Raw genomic sequence first — 19,153 nt, 5'->3', positions numbered from 1 at the left:
TCTGAACATTAGACAGACATGACGTGGTAGGGCTTGAGGTAGCGCCCATTTCCTCATGGCCTCTCCCTCTTAAACTCTCCGCCCTTGGAGGCGTTTCAAATTAGCTACACAGACTATGATGAACGAACATCGGTTGCATCTAAATAGCTAGCAAGCCAACATCTTTTTGCCTCAAGATAGACTGACAGGTAATTCGGCGTTTTGTACTGTTTTATTACTGCTTACATAATGCAAGCTCTGTTGGCGGTCACACTGCACAATGTTCACACACATAGCTTGCACAGTCAGTGCTGCGTTTTTTTTCTAGGCCTGTTGCGAATGATATAGCTCTATAGCTAGCTTAGCCATCGTAGCCCGCCATCCAGCTGCCGTTTGTTAGCCTAGCTTGTACCAAACAATAGTGGGTGTTCTATTTTCTTAATGCTGGCTTGCATATGGTTTTGTTCCACGTTATCTCTCGAGCAGTATCGCCCTGTCTACAGTGTATTGGTCAGCATTTATGCTAAAACCATCGTTGGGTTTAGCTACCAAACTACACAGGCCAATTTTCTAGTTTAGCTAGCACTAGCTAGTTGTTAGTAGTAGCAGGCATAGCTTTGCCTGCCGTTGCTACCCACACTGATGTTACAATCTTTTCAACCGACGGTAGTTTGAGCTAAGCCAGCACACCCAGAAACAACAACCACTGAACCAGCCACGACACAGCCAATAAAGACAGCGCCTTACAGATGCTCACTACTTATCAATATTTGCCGTATCACTATTAGCCATAGTTGCAGAGAATTCCGGCTACTGTACATTATGTCGATGTTAGTTGTTATCTTTTTAGTCAGCTTGCTAGCTAAGAATGTAAATAAGGTGATTGAGAAGTGTCGCAGTTTTGGGTCTCAGCTTGGACACGCAGCCAACGTGTCCATAGATAAAATGTTCAAACAACTGATCCCTAGACAGCTAGCTAAACATGCTATCCTATCTTCAAAGCCATAGTATATAGTGGTTAAATGGCTAATTAGTTTAGCCACCTATAGGCTATGCATGTTATAGGATGGATGGAATGTAGGGTTAAAGCTGTGTATTCTGCTACAATGGATCAATATGTAATCTGAAACGACAGCCCTCCAAGTGCATTAGAGAATCACATGTTTGTCTTCAACACAAACAATACAGAGAGATACATGCAGTACAGGGAGAGCCTATACAACACCCTGCAGCTCTTATAGTCTCTCATCCTTGTCCTTATAGCTACTTTATTGGGTGTGCTTTGCCTTCGGCAAGGGCACAACCTTTGTTCTCTCACATATATATTATTATTCTTTTTATTCTTTTTGCCCCCCTAAAACTCAGTCAATATTTGGCCTACATAGACAACCTAGGTGTCAAAAGTTTCGTCTTGGTAGCGATTGAGTTGCTTCTATTGGGATTTACGTTCCGTTGCATGGTTTAAGTGGAAATTAAGTTTTTGTGGCGAAAAGTGAAGCTAACGGTGGCTAACTTGCTAGCCACAGTCAATGACGCTACTTACGTCACTAACGTCACGAAAACTCGCGTGACTACCTCTAGCAGAACATTAGTTTAGCAGCTCTTTAACTTCTGGGAGATAGCTAAGCTAACTGCTTTACTGCAAGGCAGCTGCAGAAACGCCACAAGCAAAGAGGCCAGGGTGATAACTATTTACTAATTTTACTTTGTGATATGACACACAATTGTGACGTGTAATGTACAATATAAGCTGATTTTATTAAGGAAGTACATCTACTTTCGGAAACAGTAGTCTACTATGTCACTGAAGTATTAGCATCATGACGTTAGCCTCTGTTGCCCGGGCAACACATAGCTACTACAGTGGTCTATGATGCATCTGTTTTCAATCGTTAAAATAAACATTCCTCACAAATACATTTTCGTTGTAGGATTTATTATGACATTAGATTACAAGTAAACGATTTGTGGGTGAAATTATCATTACCTGTGGTTTCAATCCAGTGTATCACTGCAACGCTGTAGCCTACGCGAGACACTACAAAAACATCTACACAGCTGTTTAGGAAGTCAAACGGCGACAGAACATGTTCGGCACTCCCCTTACTTAAATCAAAAGTCTATCTAACTACTAACCTGAACTTCATTGCCACAGCCTAAACTTTGTCAATCTGTTCATGAAAATAATTAATTTCAGCCTAAACCTTACAACGGAACGTTAAATCCAATTCAACCTACGCAATCGCTACCAAGACGAACACAGCAGTAGTCTAGTACTGTACCGTAGTAGTACAATTTACCGGGGCAGCTTCTCCACACAGGGCTATATCGCATTTTGCGTTGTTACTGACAATGATCGCTACCAGCGAGCTTTTTATGAATGAGCGATTTTCAACTAAATAAATGTCAAGCTTATTTACGTTTTGGGGGGCATATTTTCAGTTAGCAGATGAGATGGTACAGTACTGTTTGAATCGCGATTCCATCTTCTACTGCCGGGTACTGTAACGTCGTAGAATAATCTTCAAAGGGGATTCTTTATTAATGAATGAATGCAATGAGTAGGCTAAATGCATGAAAATATCACGAGAAGGGAAAAACTTAAAAGGACGTTTAAGTCATAGAGATTAGGTAAATTTTTACACCGGTCTGCCAAATGTATTCGTTTTGATTCAACGATGAGGCTGCCTCTTGCAGGGGAAATGAGAAGACATCTATTTCATTCTACACTTCACTCGTATTTTGAGTTGTAAATGAGCAGCAAAAAAAATGCTTTTAAATCTATGTAATCTTTATAAATAATAAGTATGCATTTTTATATAAAATATACAGAAATATCAGTTGTAAAAAACGGACCCCTGTGCAACCGACGCAAGCAAGCACACCCTACAATTTCCCCAGAAATTGTACCCTCTCTAGTTTCTGGTTGTTTTGGGGCACAATGTTGAGCTTGATCGAGAAGGGGTATGCTCAGTATTTTTGGCCTCCTTTAATTGCTATTAGTCTACATAGTATATTGTATTGGTAAAGGAAAATACTTAGGTTTTGATGCTTGTTGAATGTACCATAACATTATGATATCCATCTGGCAACAAATTGGAACTCAACCTTTTATATAGGCTAGGCTATATGTTTTTTTCAGTCATCTTCCAAATGAAGATATTCAATTTTATATCCTTTTGATTGTTGTGTGTGTGTATAATACCATTCTTATCTGACCAAACAAAACACACCGAATGAACACCAACAGCTGTTGATCAAGCTAGCTTGGACTTTGATATTCAGCTAATTAAAATGTTTTCATTCTAGATATCTTGGCTAAAGACAAAACCCACCAGAAGGCACCATGGGTGACGACAGTGAGTGGATAAAGTTGCCCATCGACCAGAAATGTGAACACAAGGTGAATGCTGCTTTCCCAAATCACATCTCTGCTTACAAACCATCATAGCCAATTGTAGATAGCAGTATTACACATCCCTGCTCTTCACATCCCTGCTGTATTCAGTAGGCCAAGCTGACTATAGTAAATCCATGCACAACTACTTTGTACCAGGATGTCTTAACCCTTGTGTTCTCCTCGGGTCGTTCTGACCCATCAGTCATTGTGACCCACCGTCGTATTGCGACAACTTTACCGCATACAAAAACAAAGTGAAGCATTTTCTTTTAACCGTCGGGCTGTCTCAGACCCCCCACATTGCGAAGGTTAAAAGAAAAGTATTTTTATTTGGTTTTGTATTGGGTAAAATTGGGTAAACACAATGATGGTTCGTTATGAACCTTTGGGTCATGTGACCCGAAGGCAGCACGAGGGTTAAGATAGTGATGTTATCTATTTTAATCAGACATGCTAAAGTATTTTACAGAGCAACGCAAGAACACACCTGCATTGGTTCTTTCTATCTAAAGGGGCACGTTGGGCTGTCTAGCCTAACAATGCAGTGAAGCTCAATATAACAATCCTTCTCTGTCACAAAGGATCATACTTACTTGAAAGTAATGATCAAGCACTGCATCAAATTGTAACATAAAAAGGATTGTTTTGAAGAACACAGGTTCCCTTGCCGACCGTCGTCTACATCTAGGTCAGGGCCAGAACAGTCTGTTGTCTCCTGTGTACTTTGAACCACATCTCAATGCTGATAGTTCCCTTGACATTCCCCCCTAGCTATGGAAGGCCAGACTGAACGGGTATGAAGAGTCCCTGAAGCTGTTTCAAAGGATTGAGGACGAGAAGAGCCCAGAATGGGGGAAGTACCTGGGCCTCATCAAGAAGTTTGTAACCGACTCCAATGCCATGGCCCAACTCAAGGGCCTGGAGGCAGCGCTGGCTTACATTGAGAAGGCCCATGTGGCTGCCAAGTGAGTCTCGCTTATAAGCCCTTAAAAACCAGCCTATTCATTAGGGGTGGGAATCTTTTGGTACCTCATGATTCGATTTGAATCGATTGTTGTGGTCACAATTTGATTTGTAATCACTTTAAATATATATATATATATATATATATATATAGTGCTGTCAAACGATTAAAATAATTAATCGCATTAATGTCATAGTTAACTCGCAATTAACTCTAACATTTTTATCTATTCTAAATATCTCTTGATTTCTTTTTGTCCTGTTATTTTTTTCTAATTTTAATGCTCTTATCAACATGGAAAAGTGGATCGGATTGCTTAGTGCAAATGTTTTATTTTATTTTATTGAAAACAACATTGCAATCGCCTGGCTTTGACGAGGGGGCGCAGATTTCGCATCAGCTGTGTGTTTGGCCCTCAAGTGGTATTTCAGACTGGACATGCTGCGATGATGGCTCAGTTCACAATGACAAAACATACAGATCACTTTGGTCTTGTCAATGGAACCATTGCAACTTTTTTAAAGTGAACTTTCCATTCAGAATCTTATTGGCATCCACTTCAGCATCTCGCGCTCGCCATCCACTCAAAACGTAACGTTAGCCTACTACTCTTTAGCCGGCTCGCAACCCAAACAAGTGTGTGTGGCATGCCTGTTGCTTTGTTTCCGGTCTAGCTAGATCCGTTGTGGTGTTGTAGTTTTTCTAACGTCAGTAGTTATTGCAACAGCATGTGAAAAATACAACAATGTTTTCTAGGCCAAAAAGAATGTTAATCTCGCGATAAATAAATATATATTATATATTATATATATATATTACAAAAAATATCTATTTTATATATTATAAAAATATGTGTATATATATATCGATTTTTGAAATGTGTAAATCGCTAGAAGACTGAATCGTGATTTATATGTGAATCAATTTCAGTTTTTCCTTTAGGATTTTTTTAGCAGTGGGGGCAGGTCTGTCCGAACATTTAGCCGTGGCGGAAACACTGGATTTTTTCCCCTACTATTCATCGCTGTATGTGGGTTTTGAGGATTGTTTGTTATGTCTTTACCATACTTTAGCTGACAATGTAGCTTGTAGGGTCATAGACAGAGGGACAGTTCCACAGTATCTTGGCTAACTTCCCTCTTTCATATCTACTTTACCCTGTCTGCCAGCAAGTGAAACAGACTGGTTGTCACAAGATGTTGCCAAAATGAGTCTGTCCATTGGTCTATATTATTGATGAGCCATTTTGAGCAGTTGATCACATTGTTTTCTGTGCTTGTTCTGCTCTCTCTGGGAAGCTGGACTTGTTGAGCTGCTGTGACAGTGGTGTAACCTGATGCCTGGCTGATGGTTATTTATAGAGAGGCTGGCTGGCATCATGTACTTCTATTGTCAGGCCTGCGTAGGCATGGATTACACTGTTGCATCTGGTGTTGGAAAGACTGCATGTGTCCTTAGCTGTTAGTTAGGTTTCCATCAGCACTAGGACAATAGCTAGTTTTCAGATGCTCTAGAGCAGTGGTTCTCAAAGTGGGGCTCCCTCGGGGGGTCGCGAGACAACAAGGGGGGGTCGGGAGATGATTTCCAGAAATCAAGGAACATTGTAAAACAATTAGAAATAGCATATTTTAGCCAACATTTTAACAAGTTAAAAATAGTTAAATTAATGCATACAAATAAAAAAGCCATCAGCCTTTTGATTTTCCATTCACTGTAAGTACGGCAAACCATCTGACATCCAAGCAGGAGGACGCATTAGTTGAACTGTCAAGCGACCGAACGTTAAAGACGGCGTTCTCAGCCAAGACACTGACAGGCAGAGTTTTGGATTTCAGTGGAGAGGGAATACCCATGGCCGTGGGAACTAGGGGCGATGAGGGTGCTGCAGCACCCCTTGATAGCACGAGAATTTAAAATATGACTTGAAAATCCACCACCGCGGCACAGCCCCGCAGTAGCGGACTGGCCATCGGGAGCACCGGGAGAAGAATAACGATGGAAAACCAGGCTAAGAAACGTAAGGGTGGGGCTGAAAAATTAAGAGACAAAAATACATCACCTTCACTAGATAAGGTTTTACCAATTGAAAAACAGCTGTTTATTTTACACTAAAGCTCAAAAAATATTTTGCGCTCAAATAAAGGACAAAGAATTTGGCTCGGGCGCTATGAGCGCTCGCATTTACTATCGACCTCCTGAACTAGCATCACATCAAGTATTGCATGCATTAACAGGTTAGCTGTGGTGGCGTATACGGGGCCCGGTTCTGGTGGCCCGGTCTGGATCAGATCCAGGGCCTATTTTTACTCCCATGTATACGTAAACCACCTCTGTGGATGCGGGGGTCGCGAGTCACTGGCACCATTATTTTAGGGGTCGTGGGCTGAAAAGTTTGAGAACCCCTGCTCTAGAGCAGGGGTCCCCAAACTACGGCCCGCCCCTCTGAACAATGCCAGACATTAATAAAAAAAAGTTCACATGGATTATTTTTGCATACTTAAGTACATTTTTTGATTTCCATAGCAATGAATATGAAATAAAGGTCATTACGATAGTAACTAGAGAGGGTACAATTTCTGGGGAAATTGTAGGGTGTGCTTGCTTGCGTCGGTTGCACAGGGGTCCGTTTTTTTACAACTGATATTAATGTATATTTTGTTGTGTTCGTCTTGGCGATTGCGTTGGTTGAATTCGATTTAACGTTCCGTTGTACGGTTTAGGCTGAAATTAATTATTATCATGAACAGATTGACAAAGTTTAGGCTGTGGCAATGAAGTTCAGGTTAGTAGTCAGATAGTTTCACCTATTGAAAGACTTTTGATTTAAGTAAGGGGAGTGCCGAACTTCTGTCGCCGTTTGACTTCCTAAACAGCTGTGTAGATGTTTTTGTAGTGTGTCTCGCGTAGGCTACAGCGTTGCAGTGAGCAACACTGGTTTGAAACCACAGGTAATGATAATTTCACCAACAAATCGTTTACTTGTAATGTAATGTCATAATAAATCCTACAACGAAAATGTATGTGAGGAATGTTTATTTTAACGATTGAAAACAGATGCATCATAGACCACTGTAGTATGTGTGTTGCCCGGGCAACAGAGGCTAATGTCATGCTAATGCTTCAGTGAAATAGTAGACTACCGTTTCCGAAAGTAGATGTGGGCCTACTTCCTTAATAATATCAGCTAATATTGTACATTACATTTCACAATTGTGTTTCACATCACAAAGTAAAATGAGTAAATAGTTATCACCCTGGCCTCTTTGCTTGTGGCGTTTCTGCAGCTGCCTTGCAGTAAAGCTATAGTTAGCCTAGCTATCCCCCAAGAAGGGTTGCCGGGTCTGTGTGACAAAATCAGCCCAATGGCCAATCAAAACCAGCCCAAAAACCAGCCCAATATCAGAACTCAAAATATGCCCCTGCCAAACCATATACACTGCTTTTAAAGTCCAACAGCATTGCTATGATTGCCAAATGTATTGTAATATCTACAAAGTAACACCAAATGTTTAGTATGCCAGCATTAAAAACTGTTTTCAGGAGGTTTTCTCTGGAGACTGAGAGCATTAGGCACGTGTGCACACGCACAGTGCGTGTGTGGGCTTGTCCCATGTCAATGTGTGTACATGCTGATCTGGAGTCATTTTGGTAGGATTTGGGTATAAATAAATTATTTCATTTAAAATATGGATTTTTATTAAAAAATATTCATGTAATTTACATGCAAAATAGGTCTACCCGAACCAGCGGACAAAAAATTCAACCCGCGGCAACACTTCAAAAGTAGCCCAAAACCGCGGACCTGGCAACACTGCCCCCAAGTTAACAGATGCGAAACGAATGTTCTGCTACAAGTAGTCACGCGTTTTCGTGACGTGGTGACGTTAGTAACGTCAGTGACTGTGGCTAGCAAATTAGCCACCGTTAGCTTCACTTTTCACCACAAAACGCAATTTCTACTTAAACCATGCAACGGAACGTAAATAAAAATACAACCAACGCAATCGCTACCAATACGAAACTTTTGACACCTAGGTTGTCTATGTAGTCCAAATATTGACTGAATACGAAACTTTTGACACCTAGGTTGTCTATGTAGTCCAAATATTGACTGATCCTTAGGGGGGCGAAAATAAACAATAATAAATAATATATATGTGAGAGAACAAAGGTTGTGCCCTTGCCGAAGGCAAAGCACACCCAATAATGCTCTTTTAATAGGCTATATACCAATTTATATGTACGGATGTATGGTGCATAACTAGTGCTGTCAAACGATTAAAATATTTAATCGCATTAATGGCATAGTTAACTCGCGATTAATCGCACATTTTTATCCATTCTTAATGTCCCTTCATTACTTTTTGTCCAATTATTTTTTTCTCATTTTAATGCTCTTATCAACATGGAAAAGTAGATCGGATTGCTTGGTGCAAATGTTTTATTTTATTTTATTGAAAACAACATTGCAATCGCCTGGCTTTGACGAGGGGGCGGATAATTCGCATCAGCTGTGTGCTTGGCCATCAAGTGGTATTTCAGATTGGACGTGCTGCGATGATAGCTCAGTTCACAACAACAAAACACACAGATCACTTTGGTCTTGTCAATGGAACCATTTGGCAACTTTTTAAAAGTAAACTTTCCATTCAGAATCTTATTGGCATCCATTTCGGCGTCTCGTGCTCGCCATCCACTCAAAACGTAACGTTAGCCTAGGCCTACTCCTCTTTAGCCGGCTCGCAAGCCCAAACAAGTGTGTGCGGCGTGCCTGTCGTTTTGTTTCCGGTCTAGCTAGATCCGGTGTGTTGTTGTAGGTTTTCCTAATGTCAGTAGTTGTTGCAACAGCATGTGAAAAAAACTACAACGTTTGCTAGGCCAAAAAGAACGTTAATCGCGCGATAAAATGGGTTTGCGTTAACGCAGTTAATAACGCGTTAAACTGACAGCACTATGCATAACAAAATAATAAACTAATCTATCATAATGAATACATTTAATATCATAATCAAATCTCCACAATAATACTGGTAGTTACTCCAGCCCATGTAATTTTCTGTTACAGACCGACCCGGCCCCACATTACATTTACATTTACATGTATTCATTTAGCAGACGCTTTTATCCAAAGCGACTCCAAGAGAGAGCTTTACAAAGTGCATAGGTCACTGATCATAACAACAAGATAGCCACAAAAACATTGCGAGTAGCCAAAACATGAAGCACACATTATGAACAACCAAAGTAAGTGCCAAAGGGAAGAACCATAAGAGCATGTAGTTAAACAAGTTACAATTAAACAATATGAACTGCTATAAGTGCAAGTGTACCTGTGGGAAAAAAACAAGCAACAATAATAAAAACATATCACAGCGAGTACAAATTTTTTAAATCAGTTACCACTAACCACAAGAGCAACAAGTCTCTAAGCAAGAGTCATTGTGATCCTTGAGGAAACTAACATCGGGTCAAGCGAACCATTCCTAAGTACCGTTGTACTCCCGGAACAAGTGCGTCTTGAGCCTTTTCTTGAAGGTGGAGAGACAGTCAGTGTCTCTGATGGAGGTGGGGAGTTGATTCCACCACTGGGGGGCCAGACAGGAGAAGAGCTTGTGTTGGGACCGGGCGGTCTTGAGCGGTGGGACCACATTAAAAAAAGGAAAATTATCTGGCCCTCGCAGAAAAAAGTTTGGGGACCCCTGCTCTAGAGCATAGCGTTTTGTTGATCTATCGACTTGATTCTTGATTGATCTCATTGTATCTACACTTACACAACTTTCCTGGAAGTAAAGTACCATCAGGCATAGATAAATGAAGGTACCCAGGAAGATGGAAAAAAAACACATAAATGCTTATATGCTTTTATTTCACACAGCGCAAACATTGTGACCTTGAAATTATCAATTTTACATTTAGTCATTTAGCAGACATTAACATTGCAAACTGATATTAAATCAGTTAAAGTAGTTAAAGTATTAAATTAAAGTAGTTTTACCCTTGGAACTGTCCTTGTGTTTGCAGAACCACGGGGGAGGTGGTCTCTGGAGTGGTCACAAAGGTGTTCAACCAGCCCAAGGCACGAGCCAAGGAGCTGGGGATGGACATCTGCCTCATGTACATAGAGATGGAGAAGGCTGAGGTGGTCCAGGACGAGCTACTGAAAGGCCTCGACAACAAAAACCCTAAGATTATCGTATCGTGCATTGAAACATTAAGGAAGGGACTTAGGTGAGTAAACATCCTTGGCTTTAATGATGCAATGGCTTGTCTGGACTAAATGACGCAATGCTGAGTAGGCGACAGATTCCAGAAAGTACTTGCTTACCTTTCTGTGTTTTATTTGAATTATTTATGTGGGCTATGCCAAACTGATCTGAAATGTTGATATCTTGTACACCCCTTTTCAGTGAGTTTGGCTCCAAGATAATCACTCTGAAGCCTGTGGTGAAAGTGTTGCCAAAGCAGTTTGAGTCTCGAGAGAAGGCAGTTCGAGACGAGGCCAAATTATTAGCAGTCGAGATTTACAGATGGATCCGGGATGCCCTGCGTCCCCCCCTCCAGAACATTAACTCTGTACAGGTGAGTGAAGATCTCTACTAGTGGTGGTGTAAAAAAGCGCCCTACAAGTCTGAGCGACCGTGTGCCGCTGTAAACCATGATGATGGGTTCCAGGGTTTCCCGCAGCAAATTTTTTAGTTAAGGTGGTAGGGCTATAAAAAAAAAAGCTAACTTTTGACGACGTAGGTAAGGCGGCAGGCGTGTGTTGCTTAGGCGGCCGCCTTAACTGAAAAGTGCTGCGGGAAACCCTGGGTTCCAACTACTCTGCTGCCGCAAATTCTCCATTCCCTGTCCACGCTTGTCCTTGACCCTAATGTCTGGCCTGTCCTGTGATAATCAAAACCACTGTGTGTGGAGGTGGGGGTCTGAGCCTGTCCTGTGTTCCCCTCCCAGCTGAAGGAGCTGGAGGAGGAGTGGGTGAAGCTGCCATCCTCCGCCCCCAAGCAGAGCCGCTTCTTGCGCTCCCAGCAGGACCTGAAGGCCAAGTTTGAACAGCAGCAAGCTTCCCAGGGGGACGAGGTGGATGGAGATGACGACGACGGCGAGCCAGCAGTACAGGTCGATCCCTACGAGCTCCTGGAGCCTGTGGAGATCCTGTCCAAAATACCTAAAGACTTCTATGATAAAATAGTGAGTTTGGGGTCATAGTTTCCTGCTGTGGCCTTCATGTGTTATGTATTTTGAATGTGATGACATGACATGAGACAATCTCTGATTGGTCAACAGGAGGCCAAAAAGTGGCAGGAGAGGAAGGAGGTGTTGGAGGCGGTAGAGATCCTGGTGAAGAATCCTAAACTGGAGAACGGGGACTTTGGGGACTTGGTCCGAGCACTAAAAAAGGTACAGAATATTGCCAAAATGCATCTAAGAAAGTGTCACAGCAGGGATCTGGGACAGTGAACAGTCTCCTTCCATATCTTCAGATCAATTTGGTGCTGTTGTAATTATTTATTGAGGGCTGCTAAATGCCCTGGTCAATGTTGGCGGCATTGTGAACTCTGGTTGTTGTTCAGGTGGTGGGTAAAGATGCCAACGTCATGCTGGTCACCCTGGCTGCCAAATGTTTGGCTGGATTAGCCGCTGGACTACGCAAGAAGTTTGGAACATATGCCGGATTAGTGAGTTAACCTCAATGCACTGGAAGCATGTCATTGCACTCTGACTTATGCCAAAGTCTTACACACACAACCTTTTTTAGATTTTTTTGAGGCATCTCATCACAGTTGAGGTGGTGACAGGGGCAGTGCTATGTGGATCTTATCCTCTGCTCTGTGTTCACAGGTGGTGCCAACTATCCTCGAGAAGTTCAAAGAGAAGAAACCTCAGGTGGTCCAAGCCCTGCAGGAAGCTATAGATGCAGTGTTCCTAACGGTAAATTCAGATCTTCACACTGGGATCCTCCAATCACTCCTTTGGGCTATTTACTCTTGGAATTATTTTTTATCAACCTGTGGATATCTCAATACATTTTAAACCATCGGCTTTACTGATTGTTCAACATTTACCCCTAAAATCTATGATCTAAAGTGTAAAAGTGTTAATTCCATGATGTGTTGGTGTGTTTTAGACGACCCTCCAGAATCTTAGCGAGGATATTCTGGGTGTGATGGATAACAAGAACCCCTCCATCAAACAGCAAGCCTCTCTGTTCCTGGCTAGAAGTTTCCGGCACTGTACCACGTCCACCTTGCCAAAGAGCGTTCTCAAGCCATTCTGCGCTGCGTTACTCAAGGTATAAAATAGGTTTCTGATCCAGGCTACTGTTGGACAAGCTTTCTGGACAGAGAAGGCCGAATCCAAATACTCTCTTACCCTTACCCCTAGCCCTTAGTTTTGCGCGTTCAAGTGAGAGTAAGTGGTGTCCCAATACTCTTTTTGATCAAGGGTTAGGGCTAAGACAAAGGGGTATACACCCCTTAAAACCAAGTGTTTTCGGGAGCTTACTTGAAACCAAGGGGTAAGTGAATCCTGCAACAACCTGGACAGATCATCCAGAGTCCCATAAATATAATATTTTGGGCTTAAATAATTGATTAAAAAATTGTCCTGTGTACATATGTATTTGCAACCCATGTTCTTAATTGAAACGTTTTTTAAATCGCTAGTTTGCTATGCTAACGTTACATTGCTGATTTGCACAACAGTCCTGCATTTCTCTGATTAGCCTTGAATGGACTCCATGCATGTCTACTGTTTTAACTAAACTCCAGCTAATTTCGATTGATATCAGTGCATAACACTACCGTACTTGCTTTGGAGACGTAACCGTACTTGCTTGGTTACGTAACCGTAACCAAGTGGTGTCGCATTTCATAGGGCTATGTAGCCCTTACCCTCAGTTTCGAGGGCTAGGGGTAAACTAAGGGCTATGGGTAAGGGGTAGGGGTAAAACAGAGTATTGGGATTTGGACTAAAATCTGCCTAATCCCAGATTAAAGAGATTTGTCAGAACTGTAAATGCTAGTCCAGGAGCAGGATTATCCTGTGTCTGGGAAGTGTCAATGATTTTTACATGAACTTTGGGTGTAATGTTTCACCACTCTGTCTGTTCTGGTTCATTTCAGCAAGTGAATGATTCTGCCCCAGAGGTGAGGGACGCTGCATTTGAGGCTCTGGGCACCGCTATGAGGGTTGTCGGGGAGAAAGCAGTCAACCCCTTCCTGACTGACCTAGATAAATTAAAACTAGACAAGGTGAGGCTCAGATCACCTGGGTCAAGCCCAGTATGTCTATAGAACATTCTGTAGCCTATGTTGGCTGTATTGTGACAGACAGTATTCGTACAGTATTTGTACAACTGATTATAACTGATGGGACTGACAACCAACTAGTCCACTCCAAGGGCCACTTCCAGTCAGGGCCTTAACCAATCCATAACCCTCACTCATCACTCTCGTTTCTACGTCAACAGATAAAAGAATGTGCTGATAAGGTGGAGCTACCCGGGGGGAAGAAGGCAGGAGGAGGTGGGGGGGCAGAGAAGAAAGAGAAGCCTGCCTCCAAGGCCCCTGCCCCTGCTGAGGCTCCATCCAGGTCCTCTGGACCCCCCAGGAAGGCCCTGGCGGCCATCAAGGTCAGTCTGATGGCTGCTTTACCTGACTAGACTGTCTGTCACATACTGTAGCTGGCATTGTGTGTTTTCATTGTGTTCAATATATTATTTTGAAAAACAAGTTTATCTTCTTTGCGCTGCAGTCTTCTGGGCCTCCTAAGAAAGGCAAATCAACCTCTGCTCCTGCTGGTAAAGGGAAGAAGGGTTTGGAGACCAAGGAGGTGATAGAGACTGAGCTTTCGGTCAGTATGGAGTTCTGAGGTTGTCTATTTTCACATATTGTTGATACCTGAGTGACAGAGCCGCATCTTGTATTCATTTATTTCTCTGTGTATGTGTCCCAGTTGGAGGTGTGTGAGGAGAGGTCAGCGGTGGTGCTCCCAGCCTCCTGCATGCAGCTGCTGGACAGTGCCAACTGGAAGGAGCGCCTGGCCAGCATGGAGGAGTTTCAGAGGGTAACAAGCATCTGTCCCTCTCACAGAGAGAGAACCAGAGGGGTAGACTAGGAGGATGAAGTAGTAGGCATACTGTCACTCTTGCATTACTGTCACCTAGGCATGGGCCAGTATCAGATTTTGACGGTATGATAACCTTGAGAAACAATTAGTAGGCTAATCTGCTCTTCCCCCAAAAAATATTTTTCTATGGCTCTAGTCTAACGTAACGTGAAACTAGCTGATGCTAGCTAGTTAATTACCCGTGTTATCTACCTCAGTTTGTAGCATGCCAATAGTACTGTTCAATGTTTATCTTACTAGTGCTAAACACGCCAACTCTTAACTGGGTGCAAATGTTCATTTCAAGACACTTATCTTGAATTTTGCTATAGTGACGTGTGGTACTCCCGTAGATGGGGTATTTCCTCCTCTAGCAACCACTCTTGAACACGTCTTACAAGTTATATTTCCTTCATCTGTGGCCGTTTGAATGTTTTCGGTACCCGAAAAATTCCCATACTGCAGGAAACGATTCTCGGGGTGCACCTCCTTCGGCTATTCTATACACCTGGTGGTGACTGACTGCTTGCTCGCATCAACCGGAGGATTACTTTCTCCGCTGCGTAAAACCTGAGGGATTCTTGCCCTTTCTCTCTTTGACGAGACATAAAAAAACTGCTCATACCACAGCAACGGTATAACGGAAAATTAGAGAGGTATTGAAACCATGACTTTTTCCAAACCACGGTATACCTTGAAACCGGTAACCAGCCCATGCCTACGGTCTCCCCCACTCCCATATCCCTTCTCACGCTATAAGGGAAATCAGAGGCATATCACATCTCCAAAGCATGCACTGTATGAACATGGAACACACTCAGAACTGTGACTGTAGGGGCAGTTCATGTTTATGAGATTGTTTAGCAGGTTATCTTTTGCTCTCTTACAAGGACTCCTCTTGAGTCTAGTGTCAGTGTATGGGAGCAGTGTGTGTTGGGAGGATGGTGTTGTGAGTGTTGTGTCTCAATCCTAGGCTGTGGAGCAGATGGACAGCGCTGAGATGCCTTGTCAGGCTCTTGTCAAGATGCTGGCTAAGAAGCCAGGATGGAAGGAGACTAACTTTCAGGTAAACAATCATATATTTATAAGCATTTCCTTATTTTGCTGCTCACCATAGTTTATGAGTACAGTTGGAAAGTTGCTGGTCTGGTTGACGTGTGTCTGTGTCTAGGTCAGGGGTCACTAATTGGCGGACCGCAGACCTATAACCGATATATTATTATGGAATTAATTCATTTTGACGGAACGTTTCCATTTTAACCAGCACATCTTTTTGTTCCAACTAAATTTGGTTGTCTAATACAAAAGTCCAATCAGGAGCTTTAATAACTGTAATCACCATGACAACTCACTCACTGAAAGTTGGCCGCAACCTCTGTGGGTCAGGTTGTGTGTGTCATTCGCAACAACGCAGGCTAATCGATTTGCTAACAGTACCTGTTTCTTCCTTAGCTAAAAACATGGCGTGCTCTAAACCCAGCGAAAAGTTGATTCCAAAAAGACCTAATTTCAAGTATGCATGTGTGCTGCCGGTGGGGAGCACAAAACCGATGTGTTTAATGAGACAGTTACCCTTGTCAATAGTGGTAGCTAATGTGAAACATCACTATCATGGCCATGGGAACTAGGAGTGCTGTAGCACCCCCTGACAGCACGAGAATTTCCAATGATATGACTTGAAAATTCACCACCGCAGCACAGCCCAGCTCCGCAGTGGCGGACTGGCCATCGGGAGCACCGGGAGAAGAATAACAATGGAAAACCAGGCTAAGAAACGTAAGGGTGGGGCTGAAAAATTAAGAGACAAAAAGACATCACCTTCACTAGACAAGGTTTTACCAATTGAAAAACGGCAATGTTCATTTTACATAAAGCTCAAAAAACTATTTTGCGCTCAAATAAAGGCAAAAAAAATTGTCTCGCGCGCTAGCATTAAGTATCCTAGTGTTCTCACGAACTAGCATCACATCAAACATAGACTGTGCATGCCTTATTTTTACTCCAAGTCCGTCCCTACCACCCCGCAACATTAAGCACCCCCCCCCAGCACTCCCCCCCCCCTGATAAAATAGCCTATGTTCCCGCAGCTATGGTCACTATGACACAAAGCATGGACACTTTGAACAAAATTACCCCCAGAACTCTGAGGTAAGGGCCAGAAAAATAAACCATATTTGTTCCGGACCCTGGACTGAATGGAAATTTGGTTAGTGGACCTTTTGGGTTTCTAATTGAGTACCCCTGGTCTAGGTGATGCAGATGAAGCTGCACATCGTGGGCCTCGTGGCCCAGAGAGGCTCCTTCTCCAAGACGTCGGCGTCCGTGGTGCTGGACGGCCTGGTGGACAAAGTGGGGGATGTGAAGTGTGGGGGTAAGGCCAAGGAGGGGCTGACCGCTATCGGAGAGGCCTGCTCTCTGCCTTGGACGGCTGAACAGGTGGGGCTCACATCTCACTACTGTTAACACAATACACGGAGGAACTAGTTGAGGAGTGGGGGGGTTACTGCATTCAATGCTGCCTCTGAGGTCTATCCGTCTATACATTCATTTGAGATCCCTCCAGTTTTTCAGCTACCACTTGTCCTCTACTTTCTCAATCTAGCATGGACTTCGCTCACCTTTTACTTTTAACAGAAGAAACTGTTAACACTCAGGGAAGCTTGTTGATACGTCAGTGTTGTTGTTTGGAATTTTATATTGTTGTGAGGAGGTAGGCCTAGTTGTTGGTTATAAGATGGTTAAATACATACAATATAAGTTGGAGATTAGATTAGATAAACAAATAAGAAAAAGATTAAATGATTTAGAGTGATAAGTGTAAAGATCAGAATGGTGTGTGTGTGTCAGGTGGTGTCTATGGCTTTCGCTCAGAAGAATCCTAAGAACCAAGCGGAGGCCCTCAACTGGTTAGCCAATGCCATGAAGGAATTTGGATTTGCTGGGTAGGTGTCAACTTCAGAACCCTGTTTCTTTTACCAAGTCATAAATGAGGGTGATATTTGGGTGTGCTCAAGCCTTCGGCGAGAGCACAACCTTTGTTCTCTCACATATATATTTATTATTGTTTATTTTCGCCCCCCTAAAACTCAGTCAATATTTGGCCTACATACACAACGGCGGTGTCAAAAGGTTCGTCTTGGTAGCGATTGCGTTGCTTCTATTGGAATTTACGTTCCGTTGCATGGTTTGGGCTTAAGTTAAGTTTTTGTGGCGAAAAGTGAAGCTAACGGTGGCTAATTTTCTAGCCACAGTCACTGACGTTACTAACGTCACTACGTCGCTAACGTCACGAAAACACGCGTGACTACCTGTAGCAGAACATTCGTTTCGCATCTGTTAACTTGGGGGATAGCTAGGCTAACTATATCTTTACTGCAAAGCAGCTGCAGAAACGCCACAAGCAAAGCGGCCAGGGTGATAACTATTTACTCATTTTACTTTGTGATGTAAAACACTATTATGAAATGTAATGTACAATATTAGCTGATATTATTAAGGAAGTAGGCCCACATCTACTTTCGGAAACGGTAGTCTACTATTTAGGTGGAGTCAGGTGGCTGAGCGGTTAGGGAGTCAGGCTAGTAATCTGAAGGTTACCGGATCGATTCCTGGCTGTGCAAAATGACGTTGTGTCCTTGGGCAAGGCACTTCACCCTACTTGCCTCGGGGGGAATGTCCCTGTACTTACTGTATGTCGCTCTGGATAAGAGCATCTGCTAAATGACTAAAAATGTAAATGTATTTCACTGAAGCATTAGCATGACATTAGCCTCTGTTGCCCGGGCAACACATACTACAGTGGTCTATGATGTATCTGTTTTCAATCGTTAAAATAAACATTCCTCACATATACATTTTCGTTGTAGGATTTATTATGACATTAGATTACAAGTAAACGATTTGTGGGTGAAATTATCATTACCTGTGGTTTCAATCCAGTGTATCACTGCAACGCTGTAGCCTACGCGAGACACACGACAAAAACATCTAACATACACAGCTGTTTAGGAAGTCAAACGGCGACAGAACATGTTCGGCACTCCCCTTACTTAAATCAAAAGTCTATCTAACTACTAACCTGAACTTCATTGCCACAGCCTAAACTTTGTCAATCTGTTCATGAAAATAATTAATTTCAGCCTAAACCGTACAACGGAACGTTTAATCGAATTCAACCAACGCAATCGCTACCGAGACGAACACAGCAGTAGTCTAGTACTGGACCGTAGTAGTAGAATTTACCGGGGCAGCTTCTCCACACAGGGCTATATCGCATTTTGCGTTGTTACCTTACAATGATCGCTACCACTGAGCTTTTTATGAATCAGCGATTTTCCACTAAATAAATGTCAAGCTTATTTACGTTTTGGGGGGCATATTTTCAGTTAGCAGATTGTACTGTTTGAATCGCGATTCCATCTTCTACTGCCGGGTAACGTCGTAGAATAATCTTCAAAGGGGGTTCTTTATTAATGAATGAATGCAATGAGTAGGCTAAATGCATGAAAATATCACGAGAAGGGAAAAACTTAAAAGGACGTTTAAGTCATAGAGATTAGGTCCATTTGTACACCGGTCTGCCAAATGTATTCTTTTTGATTCAACGATGAGGCTGCCTCTTGCAGGGGAAATGAGAAGACATCCATTTCATTCTACACTTCACTCGTATTTTCAGTTGTAAATGAGAGGCAAAAAAAAAATGC

The 19,153-nt window shown here is 42.6% G+C and overlaps 1 protein-coding gene across 6 annotated transcripts in view; it reads left to right on the top strand.

Moving 5' to 3' along the window:
- Positions 1 to 42: 42 nt before the first annotated feature.
- ckap5 (cytoskeleton associated protein 5) overlaps positions 43 to 19,153 on the top strand; it is a 35,843-nt gene continuing 16,732 nt past the window's right edge. For all 6 annotated transcript variants that reach the window (XM_062461518.1, XM_062461517.1, XM_062461516.1 and 3 more), the window contains exons 1-17: positions 43 to 188; positions 3,289 to 3,382; positions 4,151 to 4,344; positions 10,365 to 10,571; positions 10,751 to 10,922; positions 11,295 to 11,531; positions 11,628 to 11,741; positions 11,915 to 12,019; positions 12,183 to 12,272; positions 12,469 to 12,633; positions 13,466 to 13,594; positions 13,813 to 13,974; positions 14,097 to 14,195; positions 14,298 to 14,408; positions 15,424 to 15,516; positions 16,701 to 16,886; positions 17,298 to 17,392. In XM_062461518.1, coding sequence (XP_062317502.1) covers positions 3,326 to 3,382; positions 4,151 to 4,344; positions 10,365 to 10,571; positions 10,751 to 10,922; positions 11,295 to 11,531; positions 11,628 to 11,741; positions 11,915 to 12,019; positions 12,183 to 12,272; positions 12,469 to 12,633; positions 13,466 to 13,594; positions 13,813 to 13,974; positions 14,097 to 14,195; positions 14,298 to 14,408; positions 15,424 to 15,516; positions 16,701 to 16,886; positions 17,298 to 17,392 — 2,216 coding nt within the window. In that variant the 5' untranslated portion in view covers positions 43 to 188; positions 3,289 to 3,325. The remainder of the gene's footprint in view (positions 189 to 3,288; positions 3,383 to 4,150; positions 4,345 to 10,364; positions 10,572 to 10,750; positions 10,923 to 11,294; positions 11,532 to 11,627; positions 11,742 to 11,914; positions 12,020 to 12,182; positions 12,273 to 12,468; positions 12,634 to 13,465; positions 13,595 to 13,812; positions 13,975 to 14,096; positions 14,196 to 14,297; positions 14,409 to 15,423; positions 15,517 to 16,700; positions 16,887 to 17,297; positions 17,393 to 19,153) is intronic.

Source organism: Osmerus eperlanus, chromosome 5 (genome assembly GCF_963692335.1).
Source record: "Osmerus eperlanus chromosome 5, fOsmEpe2.1, whole genome shotgun sequence".
NCBI classification, from domain to species: Eukaryota; Metazoa; Chordata; class Actinopteri; order Osmeriformes; family Osmeridae; genus Osmerus; species Osmerus eperlanus.
Note: the sequence above shows the minus strand (reverse complement) of the source record. Positions and strands in the feature narration are given on the sequence as shown.